This window comes from Gadus chalcogrammus, chromosome 8 (assembly GCF_026213295.1).
Source record: "Gadus chalcogrammus isolate NIFS_2021 chromosome 8, NIFS_Gcha_1.0, whole genome shotgun sequence".
Classification (NCBI taxonomy): Eukaryota; Metazoa; Chordata; class Actinopteri; order Gadiformes; family Gadidae; genus Gadus; species Gadus chalcogrammus.
Window position 1 is genome coordinate 9,516,533 of NC_079419.1, and position 19,255 is coordinate 9,535,787.

At 46.3% G+C, this 19,255-nt stretch overlaps 2 protein-coding genes across 10 annotated transcripts in view; both read left to right on the top strand.

Moving 5' to 3' along the window:
* The window catches only part of LOC130386962 (protein 4.1-like), a 45,469-nt gene extending 40,559 nt beyond the window's left edge, over positions 1-4,910 (top strand). For all 9 annotated transcript variants that reach the window (XM_056595868.1, XM_056595861.1, XM_056595860.1 and 6 more), the window contains one exon: positions 3,809-4,910. Coding sequence is in view for 2 of the 9 variants with exons in the window: in XM_056595865.1 (XP_056451840.1) it covers positions 3,809-3,814 (6 nt within the window). In the remaining 7 variants the exon portion in view is untranslated. The remainder of the gene's footprint in view (positions 1-3,808) is intronic.
* A 563-nt stretch (positions 4,911-5,473) lies between these two features.
* On the top strand, positions 5,474-8,892 carry LOC130387348 (zinc finger and BTB domain-containing protein 14-like). The gene is made up of 2 exons (XM_056596379.1): positions 5,474-5,568; positions 6,216-8,892. The coding sequence occupies exon 2, from the start codon at positions 6,239-6,241 to the stop codon at positions 7,415-7,417; it is 1,179 nt and encodes a 392-aa protein (XP_056452354.1). The 5' UTR covers positions 5,474-5,568; positions 6,216-6,238; the 3' UTR covers positions 7,418-8,892.
* Positions 8,893-19,255: the final 10,363 nt, after the last annotated feature.

Consider the following 19,255-nt stretch of genomic DNA (forward strand, 5'->3'; position numbering starts at 1 on the left):
ACCTGCCCTGCTGACGCTCCTGCGTGACCAGAACCCAAACTGTCTAAATGACGTTATTGAGGAGAGTCAAACTAGGCCGAAGCCAAGTGACGGAGGTCTCTTGACTTAATTCCAATGGGAATGCAATGCCGCCTCGTTTGATGTTTTTGATGGCAGAATGCAGGGTATATAGATTACATTGTAGATTGGAGGTCCTTGTGTTCAGTGTAGTTTGACTCAAACGCTGCTTTAGTGTCTGGAGGGGATTCACTCACCTCCCATGTTTCAATAACCCAAAGATCAAGTTAACACCAACCCGTTTAGCTGCAGCTCCCATTTCATTGGTGGTGTTTAGCAAACAAATGACAATGCGAGCTTCTGTCAACACTGCCGAGCCTAACCCCTTTAAACACGTCGCCAGCCATCCATGATGGGAGGGGGGAGAGGGAAAGAAAGGGAGGGAGGGAGGCAGAGAGAGAGAGAGAGAGAGAGACCCAACCTGCTCTGCTCCTTAATGCACCTCCAGGCTGACGATCTGCACTGTCATCTGTATCTAGTGTAATCTGATCCGATAATTGCGCTGACGAGACCGAAATATGCCTCAGACTGTGTTAAAGTGTGTTTTCAACTCCAGACTTTACCATAAAGGCATTAATCATTGGAGGCATATGGTGGAGGGGTTTGCCGTCAGTCAAGGCTCTGCCCTGAGTGCAAACACGTGTCTTTAGAGAAGCTATCGGCAAGGTGATTCAACATATAACCAGTGTTCCTCCTCCATGCATCCAGCAGTGGTGCAGCGCCACCACTGGAAGACCAGCGCCACTGCAGTCATTTATTAGACCATTTATTATTTATTCAGAATTATGTTTGGCGCCCTAAATGCATTATTTTTTTATTACATATAATTCTGCATTCCCCTCAAGGGTTAAATTGTCATTATTTTCATTGTAGAAATATTGTGGAAAATACCCTGAGTGAACTACCCTGAGTGTTCTGCTATTGAAGATTAAAAGCCCATAATTATACTGTAGACGGCATTAGCCCATAAAATGTTAGACTAAAGGTAGGAAGCATAAAGAGAAAAAAAAAGAGACTTAATCAGAGATGGTAGCCTGCATATTTGATGCGGTGGAACAGAAGCAACAGTATTATTTAACCTAGACCAGAGGTCTTGAACAGGGAGTTCGATACCCCTAGGGGGTCCGCGGAGGTACTGCAGGGGGGGGGGGTCGCAAAAGTTTTGGTTGATTAGACATTTTTTTATATTCCCCCAGCAATTTTTTCCACAAATTGAAATGTCATTTATCGGGAAAATAAGCGATCAGCAGAAATAGTCCGCCAAAGACGTTGACCTCGCTTAGCAACCGGACACGCTGGGGATGATAAGTTACCGGACTACTCTCGGAGTGGTAAGAAAGAAACTAAAAATGTCCATTTGAATTGCTTTTATGCATGATTACATGCAATTGACAGACATTGTTGATCTTGGAAGGTATCAGTTTGTTATGTTATGTTTATGAATGGCAGTGGCATGGCCACCCTACTCACTGTACCTTGCACATGTTTAAAATGAAAACATGAATATATGAACCTGTGAATTATTTGAATATCTTAGTATTGAATGCAAAATAACAAGGTACTAAGATACATGGCACTATAGGCCCAGTTTAATCTAAAACACAATTTGGTACAATATATAAGTAGGGGGTCCCCGCTCCATCTCTCCATCAGTTTGGGGGTCCTTGGCCTGGAAAACGTTGAATACCTCTGACCTAGACGATGGAAAGGCTAGAAATTGCAGACTGTTTGCGCCAATATTAATGGCATTATAATAAGGCTTGAGGCTATAGTGTGCTCACATGACATTTCTTGTTATATCATATCAAAATACCATTGGCTCAGACCATTTCCAGTGGAATGCACCTCGTACAGTTCTCGTGGTCCCACTAAAACCTCCTCGCCCCCTCATGCATCAGCACCGTGCACGCTCGCATCTGCGTCGTGCACACGCACCTCAGCGCCGTGCACACACCTCTGCACCGCTGCTGGAAAACATCCTAGGGAACACTGTTTATTCGCTTTAACTAAAAGCTTGGCAGGGAACAATGCTACAAAAAGATGTGTATATCGAACTATTTTTTAAAGGCTGTTATGTGCCGATACATTTCAACCCTCCGTTTGGTGAACAAACCACCTTAGGTCCGTAAAACAGGTCGGATTGTTGTTTTCTTCCAGCATTTGCGGCAGCTTTGTGCACGTCGGGGCTTGTGTTTCAACTTGCCTGTTTGTCTGTGTTGTCAGATTCAGTTCTGGCACAGAGCCGCGCAATGCAATCTCCCGCTCCCTCCTTTTGTTTACATTCTAACCTTCTAATCCTTCTTTTTTCCTTCTCATTTTCAACCTTCTTCTCTGCGGAATTCCGACGCGGGGCGCTTGCGTGCGTTTGTGTCTCCCCTCGATCGCAATCTGCGTTAACTCGTACCCCTGTGACTCCTGTGATTTCACGTCTGATGGGAAGTAGGCCCATGGTTCAGGGTTGTAGTGAAGGAACAGGTGGCGGTGTGAGCGTGTGTGCATAATGCGTGTGCATGCGTGTACGTGCCTGCATGTGTGTTTACGTGCCTGTGCGCACTCGCGTGACTCACCAGATGGGAATGGTCGGCTTTGTTTCCACGGACTAACACACGCACACACACCCGGCCCGCCCCTCCCACCTCTCCTGCTCCCTCTGACGTGCGTGCCATCTAATATATGCACCTTACTCGCACTCCTCTGTGTGTGTGTGTGTGTGTGTGTGTGTGTGTGTGTGTGTGTGTGTGTGTGTGTGTGTGTGTGTGTGTGTGTGTGTGTGTGTGTGTGTGTGTGTGTGTGTGTGTGTGTGTGTGTGTGTGTGTGTGTGTGTCTTCTTTCCCTTCAGGAGGGGTTAGAGGGGCCGCAGCATCCTGTCTGAACTTAAATATAAAATAAAGAGCTAAATAAATAAATCGGTAATAAAAACAGTCGGTACATTTAAAAAAAATTACAACGACGAAGGCACGAATGAATTAACTGAAAAAAATGCCATTGCCATATTCCTGCCAATTGCAAATGTAGAGCACTCATTAACGACTATTTTAAACATGCCTCGTCGTGATGCTGGCTAGGCGGCCAATTAAATATTTGGTTGTCACAGCTGTCAGCGGAGGAGAAAGGCTTTGAATGAGCAGGAATGCAGGCTGAGATCAGGAACAAAGATGCTACCAGATGCTGCCAGCTCGTCTGTCAAACTGCCCTTGTGTAGCTTCCCTTCTCTTTTCGTTATCTCCTTGCCTCCTAGCCCTATGATGTCTCCATGGGAGGGAAACTCGCTCCCCTTAGTGTCCGTCTTGTCGCTTGCTGTCGTGTTTTCAAGACACTCTAGAAATTACAGTCGCAAGTATGGCGGTTGTACACTTCTTCTATTGAGCTAAAAGAATTTCAGTGTAACACCGCTCATGCTTAAAAAATAAAATAAGAATAATCTACAGTGGTGGATTATTCTTGGTCCAAACCATTGCTATGAAATCACATTGGCAGAGCATAAGTGCAGCATTCTTCTCACTCATTCATGATCGCCCTCGGACACAGGAATTACTTTTTGCTCAATGACGCAAAGTGTGACCATGATAACGGCAACTCTTGCAACATAGCGCCTAATATCGTGTGTGTGTGTGTGTGTGTGTGTGTGTGTGTGTGTGTGTGTGTGTGTGTGTGTGTGTGTGTGTGTGTGTGTGTGTGTGTGTGTGTGTGTGTGTGTGTGTGTGTGTGTGTGTGTGTGTGTGTGTGTGTGTGTGTGTGCTCCCTCTCGTAGGAATAAGGATGTTTTCCCACGAGGACTCCATCCCCCATCAGCCACCATGGGTTCCGTATATGTAAGGAGGGAACACTAAAGGAACTGATGGCTCCTGCTCTCCAGCGACTGCGGCTTGCCTCCATTTCTGTCCATCTCAAAATGGTGCATTTGTGCATGAGAAGGGTGCAACGTTGCAGTATCAAAAATAAACAGCAAGACGATACAACGACACTATATAACAAATCTCTTGTTGACTCGCAGAATACTTATTCTTGTGCAGGGAAGCCAAAAGGTGACCCCTCCCCCCCCCCCTCTCTCTTTACTGCCTTTATGAAATTGATGCATTTTTTATGATTAAGATGAAGAATAATAATTGCAGCAGTTTTATTTATGAAATGAAGCCAAAATCCACTCCGGAAAGCTTCCCAGTGCTTTGTATGGGCTGTGTATGTAGAGGACACCCCTATGTAGCCTAGCGGTAGGTAGACGTGCCAACCTCATCTTCAGCGAGCATCTCACCACTCAACTCCACACCAAGGTATACCACTGCAGTCCTGTATGACCACCCTGTACTTATACTGTACATAGGCCTCAATAAGCTTTCTTATTAAAAAAACACACACCAAACAACAAAGCATATATCTTCCGCCAATGATGTTTGTCATGTGCACTTGAATTCTGTTTTTATTGTTGATCATCTCAGTATTTTTGATTTATTTCACACAAACATCTCTCATGGAGCTTAAGCAGAGGCTAATTTCTTCGTCAAACTCCAAAGAAATCCCCTGTCTGCGCTGGATTGTTTTTGATTTTTGTGCCAGTACAAGCCTTGAATGTTTTTTAGGATTTGATTTTTCTTCTTTATTTTTTATATGGCTGAACATGTTCACGTCTTTGATCGCCGCCGACATTTGATGCTGAAGCAAGCGTATTCTGTCTACCCCCCCCTGAATGTGTAAGCTATATGCCTCTCAACTATTCCATCTATTTAAAATAACACGTGTCGTTCATGTACAGCCATGCCTTCTCAATGGTGAAATAAAGGTGTGTTCATTATAATTTGTCATTTTCTTTTGAAATAAAATATTTACTACATCATTGAATTTTGTGGTCGGTGGAGCTTTGTTTAAAATGTCATGAACATTTTGAAATTCTGAACTATATTTCAATCAATGTCTGCTATGCAAGTCGATTTTGGTATCTATGATGGAAAAAATATATTATACTATTTTCATTTGTTTCTCTGGTAGCATACTTGACGTATTTCAACGTTCCTTCTCTTAATAAAATGCGAAAAGTTATTTAAACCTAGTTTATTTTATTAGTTTTTAAACGCTTTTGCATTTGGTGGAAATATTACCATAAACTACCGCTGGCTCCTCATTGGCATAAGTCTACATTTAAAGTACACATCCTATTGCGAGCCATTTCACTACGAGGGAGGCGATTAAAAGCGCCTTGTGCCAAAAGTCAATCACCACCTAGAATAACATCATTTATTTCATAATAAGCGCACCCTTGAGCTATGCAAAGTGCACATTTATGGGTGCGGTAATAATTACGGTTCGAGGTTTTTCCCCAAGGTTTAGGAGTCATCCTCCTCCGACGCCCCACCCATGGAGCCGTGCGTGCTCCGGGGCTGTAGGTGGCAGCAATAAAATGCAGCATTTCCTCCGGAGCCTGATAGTCACAACAAGAGGAGGAAGAGGAAAAACGACAGCTTTGGATCGTCGTCGACTGCCTTGCGTGACAACATAAGGATCGCGTTCAGGCTTCGGGTATTACATTTTAATTCACCGTTAATTGTGCCGAATGGGTTCCGGGAAGCGAGATTGTTTGGTGCGCGTTTGTGATCGCCGGTGTAACGTTGTTCCGGGGTATTTGTAAAGTGTTAGAAGACACCGATACATGCCAATGGAGGCTTGCTGACCAAAATGGCTGGGCGCAGTGAAATGTGAAATATTCTTGCTAAGGTTATCCTATTCGCACGCAACAACGCCGGCGTGAAAATAGTGCGATAAAGTTATTCGCTTGCATTTCGGCTGTTTCAATAATTTCTCAATATTGCTGTTTTTTTTTATTGCCGGAAAAACAGTCGCGCTTTTTTAACGCTGTCGGGCCTTTTAGCCGAAGGATTTCTGCATGATTGACTTGCCTACCTTTGTTTACTTTATCTGTTCTCCGCGCTTAGTTGTGCGGACCGTCTTAAACATGACGTTATTAATATTTGTTTGCATGTTTTGCTGAAACTAAATGACAGTTGCGTACTTCGGCTGTATAAATTATCATAATTGGCATGCAAATTTTGCTAATGCTCCACCCCGTACTTTTGCAGGATTCATATCTGTGCTCTATGTCCTCTCATTAATCTCAAATGATAGCACACGTTGTTTATATGTTGCATTTTTTTATACATATTTTACAGGTTCGCCCTATTACAGCTGCAACATGTCTGACTTATTAAGATATATCGACTATGACCATAAAGCCACCTTCTTGAAGATGCTCAACCAACAGAGGATGGAAGGTGAGCATTGTGACGTAGTGGTGGTGGTGGAGAACATTGAGTTCAGGGCCCACCGCTGCGTTCTGGCGGCCTGCAGCAATTATTTCAAGAAACTCTTCAAGAAGCAGAGCGACGAGGATAACTCCATCGTGGAGCTGGACTTCATCCGCTCGGACATCTTCGAGGAGGTGCTCAACTACATGTACACGGCGCGGTTGGCCGTGCGCAAGAAGGACATCAACATGATGATGTCGTCCGGGCAGATCCTGGGCATCAACTTCCTGGACAACCTGTGCACCCAGAAGCGCGAGCTGACCAACATGAAGACACGGGAGAACCAGGCGCCGGGCGACCACGGCATGCGCGCCCAGGACGCCATCCTGAAGGAGCTAGCCATGGAGGAAGTGCGCAAGAACAGCTTCTACGACCAGGGAATGGACGGCATGGGTGCCGGGGGCTCCCACGTCTCCCAGCCCCACAACTACAGCACCAGCATGGGCAAGGACCAGCACGGCCACGGCTGGGGCTCGTCCTCCTCCAGCGACATGAAGCTGGAGTACCTCCTGTACGGCCACCGCGACCACGGCTCCTGCCAGGCGACGGGGGCCAAGCCGCTGGACCACAACGCCAAGAAGGAGCGCCTGCTCACCGCCAACCGGCCGTACGGCTGCGAGCACTGCCCCAAGGCCTTCACCACGGCGGCGCACCTCAAGGAGCACCTGAAGATCCACTCGGGCTTCAAGCCGCACCGCTGCGTGGTGTGCGGCAAGGCCTTCATCCGGGGGCCCGACCTGAAGCGGCACGAGCGCGTCCACAGCAACGAGAGGCCCTTCGGCTGCCAGATCTGCGAGAAGGCCTTCAAGCACAAGTCGCACCTGAAGGACCACGAGCGGCAGCATCGCGGCGAGCGGCCCTTCAACTGCGGCTCGTGCGACAAGGCCTTCATCAAGGCGTCGGATCTGAAGCGCCACTGGAACACCATGCACAGCGGGAACCCCCGCCGGCAGATGTCCCTGTCCCCCGCCACCTCCCAGCAGGCGGGCCAGCCCGACGCCACCGGCGACCAGAGAGACTGGAAAATGGAGACGGGGCCCCACTCGCATAACTCGGGGGACTGTTGAGAGCGAGCGAGCGAGAGAGAGAGAGAGAAAATTTAAAGCCCCAGCCACGGCCAGGGACATGAGCGATTTTTCCTTTTTCGGGGGCCCCCAATCGGGAAACACAAACACACACAAAATTTAGACACTGATGTACACCCACACATACACACACACACACACACACAAACGCGCGCACACACACATGTAGAGACAGACGTAGACACGTACGCCATATACGCCAGGTGCTCAAATGTAAACTTGAGTATTTGTATACATGTGTACACAATGCAAATACACACGCAGCCCTGTGATTGGCCGAGGAGCCACGTGTACCACGGACTACGATGGGAGGAACGGCGCTAAGGCCGGTCCACGAGACTGTGGGGGCTGTATTATCCTAAAGAAATATGTCAACGACAAAAAAAAAAAAGATGTTCTTTTCCGCCTGTAAAATCATGTAAATGTTTAGTTCACTCTACTTATACGTATATTTTTCACAAAGCATTGTTGCTATTCTAGAGACTGGGGAGTTCTCATAACATTATTCTTTTTATTTTTTGTTTATTTTTTTTTTTTTGCTTTTTATGGGATATGTATAACATTTTTAAGTGTTTCGTTTAACCTTTTACTGGATTATCGACAAAGGCTATAGAGGCAGTCAGATGAGATGGGCGACAAAAAAATAAAAGAGGATTTTCTTTCTGCATAACATTTGTTGCGTTGCGTATATTCCCGTGGATGTTTTAATGGATGTGTTTAGTTGTGTTGGTTGATTGATATTGACACTGTAAGAGTAAAGCGTTGACTTTTTTTGCATTTTTCGGAAAGAAAAAAAGAAACAAACAAACAGACGATACCAAAGTCTTGGGCCCCCCCCTATCCCCCCTATCCCCCCCTCCTTGCAGAGGAGGACCTCACAAGGCTGTCCAGTCCCAAGCATCGCCCGGCCCACTAGATTTACTGTTATACAGTACAACCACTGTCATCCTGCGATCAACCGTCTAATGATAGGTGTCTGTATATACTGTAGCTTAGTTTGTTGCACAACTATAAGAGTACACCGTAATGGAATATGCACATATTAACATTGTTCTACCCGCCCCCCCCCCCCCCCTCCTATCTACACTTTGACAATAAACACCATTTGCTGCGTTGTATTGTTTGGTTTTGTTTAGTTTTTTTCCGACCCGATACTTTTTTTTGTTGTTTAAGAGCTAGCTTATGCTGATTAGTTTTGGGTCACGTTTATGTGTTGTTTGATGGATTTAACTGGTTCTACATTTGGTGTTTGAGGGGGGGTTTCGGATAGCGATCCAATTCCTGGCCTCTTGACTTGCACTGAGAATGTGGTTTGGAAGCCTCGTTGATTGTCCTGGAGTTAATATAATTGAACCATTTGAGATGGCAAGCTAGTGGAGTAATGTACATTTGCAAATTATCCCATTGTGAATATGTGTACAGGCTGTCATCTGCTAGATGTTTTACCCATGAGCGACTAGGGGTGGGGGTGGTGGTGGGGGGGGGGGGGGATTTTCTCAACTGGGTGAGGCGTAATAAACCATACAGTTGACGTCATGTGCGCAAAACAATTTCTTATGTCCAAGATGCATTGTTTTCGAGTTTGAAAAAAACACTGGGCTTTATCTTTTACTTGGAGTTAAAACTGGATTTTCTTTGCCTCCCAGAGATGTAGGATGACGTGTTCATATTTTTGTTAACTTAAAAATCCAAAATCAGGTCAAGTGATGCTCACGTCACGAGGCAGGCAGCTCGATGAGAGATCTCTGAGAACGCGGTGGTGAATCTGTTTAAACCTGTTGCTCACGTGACATGATAAAACACATCCGACAGCATCACAACCGCGTGGCAAGTCAAGGACACGTACAACTTATAAATATTTGATGCACTGCGTGTATAGCGGCTCAGACTGTTCCCTTTTACAGTGAGGGGTTAAGAGTTGCATGGGGGTTTGTTCATCACATCGCGCTTATGCAAACAAACACATCTGGCAACCCATACCCACCCAGCCCCCCCTCCTCCTTCCTTCTCTCCACGTCCAAACTCCTTCTGCAGGTTTGCCCCATAGTATTCGCTCCGTTCCGATTTCTGTTCGTTAGCTGTGGTTTAAATGTTCATCCTAAATGAACAAAGTTGTTTTTACCAGAGCTGTTTAATAGAAAGTAGGTCGCCTCGTTTTTGAGTGTTGGGAGTGGGGGAGAAAGGAATCTTCTTGATTCTCAACACTAGATGGTGCCCTGTTCAAAGTTTCTGACCTGTTGCTGGTCAACGTGAACCCGGGCTGGGCATCTCGGATGCTCACACAACCCCCCAAAAAAAAACTTTTAACAATGATCGTGCGAATGCATTATAGATACCACAAGATTACATTGAATAGTAGCTTACTTCAAGCTTGGACCACATTCTGCCTGTGCAGTGCTGAGTGTATGCGCCATCACACCTCGCTGGTTTACATATATTTACATACATCTGACACCGCTAGCCCACTGCCGACGTCAACCCCGCCTCCCCCTCCACATACAAACTGTTTATTTCGCTGACGCCGGCTGGGTATTTCTTCGCGTATGTATTTGTTTTTGACAGTTTCGTCCTCACAATGGCTCATTCTGTGGCCGGTGCGCTGTGTGCGACAGTAAGGACTGATCTGTTCATAAATGGTAACCGAGGAAGGGTTTGATTGCCTGTAATTTTCAGGGGGAAAAATTGCTGTAAGGAAAATTACGTCGACGTCTATTGGAAAGCGAGACGGCCCCTGGCCCTCGCTGGTGTCAGTGTCTGCTTTCTGCATTTCCTGGGTGTGTGCGTGTCTGTGTGTGTGTGTGTGTGTGTGTGTGTGTGTGTGTGTGTGTGTGTGTGTGTGTGTGTGTGTGTGTGTGTGTGTGTGTGTGTGTGTGTGTGTACATGCATTGACTCCAGTAAAGTGTGCAGGCTTGTGCTGGGTTTGTATGAAACTGTATGGCCCATTTCCCTGTCTGCACTGGGTTGATTCTATTGTGTGCCTGCATGCATGTCGTGACTGGCTGTGTGCGTGTTGTTTGCAGCGGAGGGGTGTGGGGCTAAGAGTGCTTGCATGAATTATATTTGTGTGTGTGTGTGTGTGTGTGTGTGTGTGTGTGTGTGTGTGTGTGTGTGTGTGTGTGTGTGTGTGTGTGTGTGTGTGTGTGTGTGTGTGTGTGTGTGTGCAAAATAAGGGATTTGTGAAATGTATGGAGGGCTTAGTGCATGTCTGTGTGTGTGTGTGTGTGTGTGTGTGTGTGTGTGTGTGTGTGTGTGTGTGTGTGTGTGTGTGTGTGTGTGTGTGTGTGTGTGTGTGTGTGTGCGTGCTCAACTGAGTCCCTAAGCACTTTTATGTTATGTGTGTGCACGCATGTGTGCATGTGCATGCATGTGTAATGAATTCAGGGGAGGAGAGAGTGTGGTGGTGCATTCATGTGTGTGCATGAGTGCGTGTGCATTTATGTGTGTGTGTGTGTATGTGCATTCATGTGTCTGTGTGTGTTTGTGTGTGTGTGTGTGCATTCATGTGTCAGTGTGTGTAATTGTGTGCGTGTGTGTGTGTGTGTGTGTGTGTGTGTGTGTGTGTGTGTGTGTGTGTGTGTGTGCATTCATGTGTCAGTGTGTGAGTGTTTGTGTGTGTGCATTCATGAGTGCGTGTGTGTGTGTGCGTGAGTGCTTATATGTTTGTGCTATATGCATCCATAATGAGGTCTGAGTCTGTGTGTGTGGGCGAGGGAGCTTGTGCATTCAGGCATCCATCTATATGCGTGTACTCATCCGTGCCTGTGCGTGTGGACTGTGCATCAGTGATGGGGGGGGGCTGTGCGCGATTGTGCAAGTGATCTCCAGCCTGCCTTCATTTGCATCAGTGCTTATTTGTGTATATGTATGCATGAGCTTGCATGCATGTGCATGCAAGCAAATGTGCACATCATCACTATTTAAGAGAATTTATGTGCAAGTGGGACAGATAATTCTCTATACCGCAGGTAGCAACAGAGTGTTCTTTTCTTTTTACCATAAATGGTTTGGAGCCTATATATACTGTAGGGGGTGTCTGTTTTTATACTGCATGGCTCTATATTTGTATCTTACCTTTTCAGAATTTTGTGTGTTTGTGTGTGTGAGAGAGAGTTTCCTATATTTGTGTCTGTCAGTGTGCCTGTTCAGTTTGTTTCACTGGCCCAACTCTCCATTGAATGTATGTTTGATGTTATCAACTTCACAAATAAGTGTGTGTTTGTGACCCTCAAGCAGATGGATCGTAGCACCTGAACTGTGGGTTTCGTGCTTTGTTTGTTTTAGAAAAGCCCTAGCAAGTCCTGGCCTTTATTTGTAGTATTGTACCTTTTCAAACTGCAAAGAGGTTCCTTCAAAAGGTAATTTGTCATGAACACATTATTATTTTGTTGTGTTTCTGATACAACAAATTAATTTATGATCTCCATTCATTCGAACACATTTTTCCAAAATGTTAAAAATGTATCTACCTGTATGCGGATACATTCGATATGTTTTAAACTTTTAGAGATCTTCCCTTATAGTGAGCACACATCCTTTTGTGTGTGAATGAATGACAATATTGGTGGGAATCGGCAAACCCTAAAACAAATAGCACCAAATGGCATATCTCAAAGCTGCATACAATTAATTCTGCTACAATATGCAAAAGATCTAAAGAAAATCAACTAAGTATGGTACAAAATGTAATCTAAGCCTGTGTGTGTGTGTGTGTGTGTGTGTGTGTGTGTGTGTGTGTGTGTGTGTGTGTGTGTGTGTGTGTGTGTGTGTGTGTGTGTGTGTGTGTGTGTGTGTGTGTGTGTGTGTGTGTGCGTGCGTGCGTGCATTTGCACACAATTGCACACATGCATTTGCATGTGTATACAAACACATTGGTGTGCCCGTTGCATGTGTGTCTGTGCATGAATATAGATCCAGTGCTCTGGGTCCTTTTGTGTCAGCAGTCTGTATGCGTCTATAGCCAGTGTGATTTTGAAGACAGTGTGTGTGTGTGTGTGTGTTTGTCCGTGCTTGTGCATGCCTGCTTGTGAGTCCTTCGTCTCTAGCATATGTCTGTGTGAGTGTGTATGCGTTTGTGTGTATTGATGTGTTTCTGAAAAGTATCGTATTTGTGTGTGTGTGTATGCGTGCACGCATACATGCACGCGTGTGTGTGCGTGCGTACGTGTGATTGCGCCATGTGTGTCTGCATTCGTGCGCCCATGCGTGTGTGCGCTAAACAGCCGGTTTCCATTACTCTGGTGGTCGGTTGTTCCCCCGTTGAGACCACAGTTCTCCTGTCTCCCTCTGGCTCCACCCAGCGTTGCCACAGGCTTCCCAGAAAAGCGCAGCATCTAATTAAAACACTTTAATTACATTCATCTCCTCTCGGCTCACACACACACACACACACACACACACACACACACACACACACACACACACACACACACACACACACACACACACACACACACACACACGTAAACTGGCACACATGCACAAACACACACGCGCATGAACAAGCACACTCGCACGCACGCGCACAAACAAACAAAATCGCACCAACACATGTGTACATGCGCATGCATACACATGCATGTCGTTTTATGTGTACATAAGCATGCAAAATCCCCCTACGTGCACACACATTGAGAATCACGCACACATACACACACACACAGACTGGTAGAACAAAACGTCTGTATACAAGCGATTCCGTGTCCTACACAAGCCTGGGAGGAGATTTGGGAGGTTCTTCGAGGTTCTCCTCACTGCCTTTTAATCAGCGTTGCTGAAATTCATAAGCTGCTTTAGGGTCCGGTACGAGCCCCATCTGGAATAGTACACTTCAGCCCTATAAGCACTTCTGGCTGACAGTCGCCTGCTATTCCCCGCCCTCCTTTACGCTCAACATTTTATGCTGCTGATTCTCTCTCTCTCCCCCTCTCTCTCTCTCTCTCTCTCTCTCTCTCTCTCTCTCTCTGGCTCTCTCTGTCTCTCTCTCTGGCTCTCTCTGTCTCTCTCCATCTCTCTCTCTCTCCTCTCTCTCTCTCTGTCTCTCTCTCTCTCTCTCTCTCTCTCTCTCTCTCTCTCTCTCTCTCTCTCTCTCTCTCTCTCTGTCATCTCTCACTCTCTCTCTCGCTCTGTGATAAATACAATCCATCACAGCTGTCTGTCTCCAGGTAATGTTTAAACGGCTCGCCCCGGAGCTGGGAGTCGATTAGATTCTTTGAGGTCGGAGGGCATGGGCCTCAAAGCAGGGAGTATGTGTGTGTGTGTGTGTGTGTGTGTGTGGGGGGGGGGGGGGCTATGTGGTCATGTTAACCAAAGCGGTTCGTTAACAGTTCATCTGCATTTCATGGGGTTCATGTGAACCATGTTCCAAGTTGAGGGTGAGCCCTGGTATTTCTGTCTGGGGTTGGGTAATGGAGGTGGTGGGGGGGGGGGGTCTAGTCAGGGGTCAATCATCACCTCTGACAGAGGGACTGCTGTGTGTACACCCCCACCCCCACCCCCCCCCCTCCCTGTTTCACATCGAACCTCCTACGGGGGGCCGCGTTTATTAACGTTGACCCTGCGCGTCCGCGCCGCCCTGACAAAGGCAGGCCTTGTTGTTGCCGCGGGCGGCCTCACCTTGACGGGGCCGCCTCGGGTTAAAAGACTTCCCTGCTGCCTCGGCCGGCCCGGAGGTTATCAGGGCCCCCCATCAGCGCCGCACGGAGCCCAGCCTCGGCGACCAATCAGGGCAAGGCAGCCCCTCCGCCGTGTCTGTGTCTGTTAGAGTTCATTGTTCACCACCTGGCCAGATGTGGCAGCCCCAGAGATCCACATCGTGCCAGGGCTCCTCTTCTTACCTCCACTCTGAGACCTGGAGTCTTGCCCGTCGCTCCATTCCTTTCTGGGTTATTACGAGTATGACATGATGTGCACCTTCACCACAGCTGCGGAAAGTCACCACGGGGCCACAAGCAGGGAACCACGTGCACTGGGAATGTGGATGAGGGTGGGTGGACAGTCAGATAAGATCCACGTTGTCGTGTGTGGTCGGCTCGCATGACGACCTCTCTGTGGGATGCTGGAGAGGTCAAAGGGGAACCTTCAGGCTCTGCTATATGTCTTCTTTTTTTTTTACGATTTATTTTTGCATTTTTATGTTTTATTATAGAATGAGACAGAGAGGAAAGTTATGGGAGACAGAGGGGAGGACATGCAGCAAAGGACCACGGACAGGATTCAAACCCAGGTCGCTGTGTTCAGGATTTGGTGCGCGTTCTACCCGGGGAGCAACCTGGGCATCCCTCTGCGGTTTTTCTGATATAAGAGTTGGCTTCTTACTTACAAGCGTGGTCCCACAAACTCGCTTAATGGCCATTTGCAGCTCATCTTGTGCTCATCTCCTGGGGTTAAATGGAGGCAGGTTGGTTCCAGCGGTGGTAAGGTGCCATGGATGGAATGGGGATGTTTCCCCCGCAGTGGAGGCCAAGGTGCAGGCTGGGTCAACCCCATCGGTGGGCTTGCATATGAACAGAAGCATTCAGATGAAATCTCTCAGGATGCAGCTGGCAGATAGTGGCGAAAATGATTAAAAGACAAGGGAACAGTGTGTTTGTGTGTCGTGGTCATAGAAACCGACTGGTCCGTGTCAAGCAGGTGGGTTTGCAGTGATTGGGTCATCCTGGGACTTTGGTTTGATTACTTGTAATAGATATAGACCGAACTCCAGATTTGTGCGATGTAGACAGCCTATAATGATTATGTGTATCTGATTCATGAGTTTTTAAATCCACAAACGGTGCTTTATGTTCTGGTTTTCCCAGAGCACCCTCATGTATTGATTTAGCCAAATGTATGAAATAAGTCAAATTCATATATCTTTTTTATGCTAATTATTCATTTAAATGTCGCTGGCAATCACACCTCATTCCAGGAGGTTTTATATTTATTTATACGCACCCACCTGCGACTCTAGGCATGTTAGATATTTTAAAGCAGAAGGGAGAGGGTTAATCGCAATGGACCTTGCGATTAGAAAACCAGCGACATGTTTCGACGGTGTGCAGAGTAAATATGAGTAGGTTCAGAACTCTCCCCTCATCTTATCCTCCCGTCGCCTCTCATCTCCCACCAGCCAGAGATAACCAGTGTGTGTGTGTGCGCGTGTGTGTGTGTGTGTGTGTCTGCATGTGCATGTGTGTGTGTGTGTCTCTTTGTGTGTGTGAGTGTGTGTGTGTGTGTGTGTGTGTGTGTGTGTGTGTGTGTGTGTGTGTGTGTGTGTGTGTGTGTGTGTGTGTGTGTGTGTGTGTGTGTGTGTATGGGGGGGTTGGGGTGTGTGTGTGTGTGTGTGTGTGTGTGTGTGTGTGTGTGTATTGGGGGGGGTTGGGGTATGTGGGTGTGGGTGTGTGTCCTTTAACAAACAAAGCACAGACTGTGATCCTGCTCCCCTTCCTAGCTTCCCCCCCCCCCACCACCACCACCACCACCACCACCACCACCCCATCCTCTCTCTCACTCTCTACCTCTCTCTACCACTATCTCCTCTACCTATCCTTTGCTCTGCTTTGTGTTGCTGCTATCAAAAAACGGCTGTCCCAACCTCAACTGTACTGGGTCGAATGCTATAAATGTACATTGAATTATGTTCTCATCCTTATCACCTCATATACATACGCAAGCCCATTTTCGCCAGTAAAAATAAAAAGAAGATGAAAACGTAGTCTTGATAATAAAAATATCCAGAATTATGAGACTGAGATAAAACGATAAGACTTCAGAAGTCCGTTCATCACCTCGCTGGCTGGCCTAAAGATGCAACCGATATGCAATCTTGAATAAGGTAACGATCACAGGTGACCTTTGAAGATGTTAGATATAATTGTAAGGTATTTGAATCAGTCCGCTAAACAAGTTACAACATTGTTCAATGAGCCATAGCTTGACTGTGGTGGTCGCGCCACTAGAGGGTGAATGAAGACAGTGTCAGGGGGCCACTGCCTCGGTGATTTACTTTATGTTACTCAAAGGCAGCGACAAGATCGACGCTATGATGTGGAGTTATCCTTTGTCACTTTCCTGTTAAGCTAGCTATTCTGGGGAACATGCCAATGCAATACCGATGATTCCCAGTAGGCCCGCAACAAGCCCCTACGAATAGTTATTCTTTCAAGGCATTTGCCATGAATCGAACAGGAGGGGGTAGTTAATATAGGAAATGCTCAAGTTTGACCAATCACACATAAACATTAAAAAACACAAACGTTTGGAAGTGCTTTGTCAGTAATATCTGGCGCGGTATATGCAGCAGGTATAATGCACTTGACCCGACAAAAAATCTATTTCTTAATTTTAGATTGATTCCAGTGTCATACACCACGTGACAGAAGAGCAGCTGAGAGGGTCTGCCATTGTGTGGGGATCGACTGGCTGTTTTTAGAAACTGCAGACAGAAAGAAAAACAACCCAGCCATCGGAAGGGTCTCCAGAAGTAAGGGTGATCATGTGTCTGAGAAAGAGTCATCAACCCCCTCCATAGAATGCTCAGAAGAATAAGAGAAGACTCAAGATGGGATATAGATGCATTCTAGTCACTGATTTTTGACCTTGTTTCAACTAACTTTCAGCTGCATTCAGTAGGATAGCATACGTCGGGGAGCTGTATGCAAGAAAAGGTTTCTATTTACAACCCAGCAGTGAGACATTGCCAATGACATAAATCCGGAGAATAGTGATGCAACTGCACAAGAAGGTGGAAATACACATGACAGACCAGATCTTCTTCCAGATGGAAAGCTTGAAAAAGTTGTGGATGATGAAGGTGTTTTGAGGGAAGTATTGTCAGAATTTTGGAAGGACTTGAGCGGTGCCCTATGGGAAATGGCTCAAAGTGCCATCATGACTTTGGCAAAAAAGAATGGGAAAGTGTAGGCAGAATAATAACGTTTGGCTGGCGGAAAAGAGAAGTACCTTCCTGTAAAACTTGCACCTGTACTTCTGGAGCAGGCTGCTTTGGGCTATATGGAGAGTGAGCTTGTGGACAGCTTTTTCAAGTACATGTTTCAGAGTCTGAGCAAGTGATCTTTGAATCTTATCGTTAGGTTTTGAAGGTGTTGATCAAGAAGAATTTTTGGAACACGCTTTCACCAGTATGGGTCAAAGCTGGAAGAGATTTCAGCACTGTATGACGAGATAACCAAGAAACCAATGTCTAGAAAGTGCATGAGATTAATTCCTTCCCCAGTACTCAGAATGCCCAGGAGAAACAAATGGTCAGGTATGTAAGTGTATATCTTAGAGGGCCAGACACAAAGCGTCTCTCCCGCCAATCAGATCCCTTGAACTTATTTTTAAAAGTGAGCCAATCATATCCCTTGAAAACCGCAGCCATCAGATCCCTCGGAAAAAAAAGCCAATCAGATCAATCCAAAAAAATGAATCAAATAGCCATTCAGATCGCTCGATAACCACAGCCAATCAAAAAAAAATCGAAAAAAAAATTCCCCAGATCCCAGAACAATAAGAATATGAAATTAAGTAAATCCGATCACTCAAATATATACAACAAAAATGGAGCCAATCAGATTGCTCAAAGAAATATTTTTCACCTCCTTAAATCCATTTGGAAATTGTAATTGTAATTGAACATGCTTAAATTATTATCAAGGCAGAGGGTTTAGAAAGTTAAGATGTGTGGATCCTCTTTGAAACTCCCCAATATGATAGTAATGGCTCGTCTGTTTCAAATGCTACTCTACCCAGGGAAACACTACTGTCATGACCTATAATAGGATTCCATCACCCCCTGGTCACCCCATGCTGTGAGGAGTATTGTGAAGGTTTGTCCTTTTGTCAAGACAATCATGATTTACTAGCATGACACACAAAGTGAATCCAATTGCATTTGGCTTGGCGGCTTCCAGGAACTGTCAGAGGCATTTCTCCTTCTCCTTTCAAAATCATCTCAGTAATCATTTCCATACGAATCCCTGGGTTACATGCACACACACACACACACATACACACATGCCGCACACACGTACTGATGCATGCACACAAGCACGCACATCCACACACTCGCACACACCCACTCAGACACACAAACACACACACACACACACACACTCACACACACACACACACACACACACACACACACACACACACACACACACACACACACACACACACACACACACACACACACACACACATCAAATCATGCCCTCTCTCCTTCCATCAATCCTGACGCAGAGATTAGAAGTGCAGCTTCATGTCTGAGCTCTCTCCCTGCTGCAGGCAGTTATAAGCCACTTTAATATTATGATCATTATTAATGTTATGAGCTCAAAGGGGGCCTCCCTATGTGGAAACCCCTTCCCCTCGGGTTGGGATTGAAATGTAGGGGGCTCCCAGGGGCCCATCAAGCCCTATCACCCAGACAACCTCATCTTATCGCGGAGAGGTATGTGTGGAGAGTGGGCGGCGGTGAACCAGCCCTCTAAACGTAATGACGGGTGGCGTGGGGGATAGGAACGGGGTTCTAAATGATTCAATTCATCCTCCACGGTTGTGGATCCGGCGGCTGACATGGAGCTGTGCGTACCGGTACGGGCCTAAGGGGTTGAGCTGCCGACTGTAAATTGGGAAAACCGTTTTGGCTTGGGAGCTGAGCACAGAGTCGTCCTATTTTTGTCTCTCTCTCAGCAGGTGTTCACATCACCATGAATGTTGTGGTTTCCTGGTCGGGTCCCCCTCTGGCAGCTTTCCATGTGTCTTCTTCGTCTTCTTGTGTTTCTCGTCCTCGGTCTTCTCGTTGTTTTCCTTCTTCTTTTCGTGCAATTCGATCAG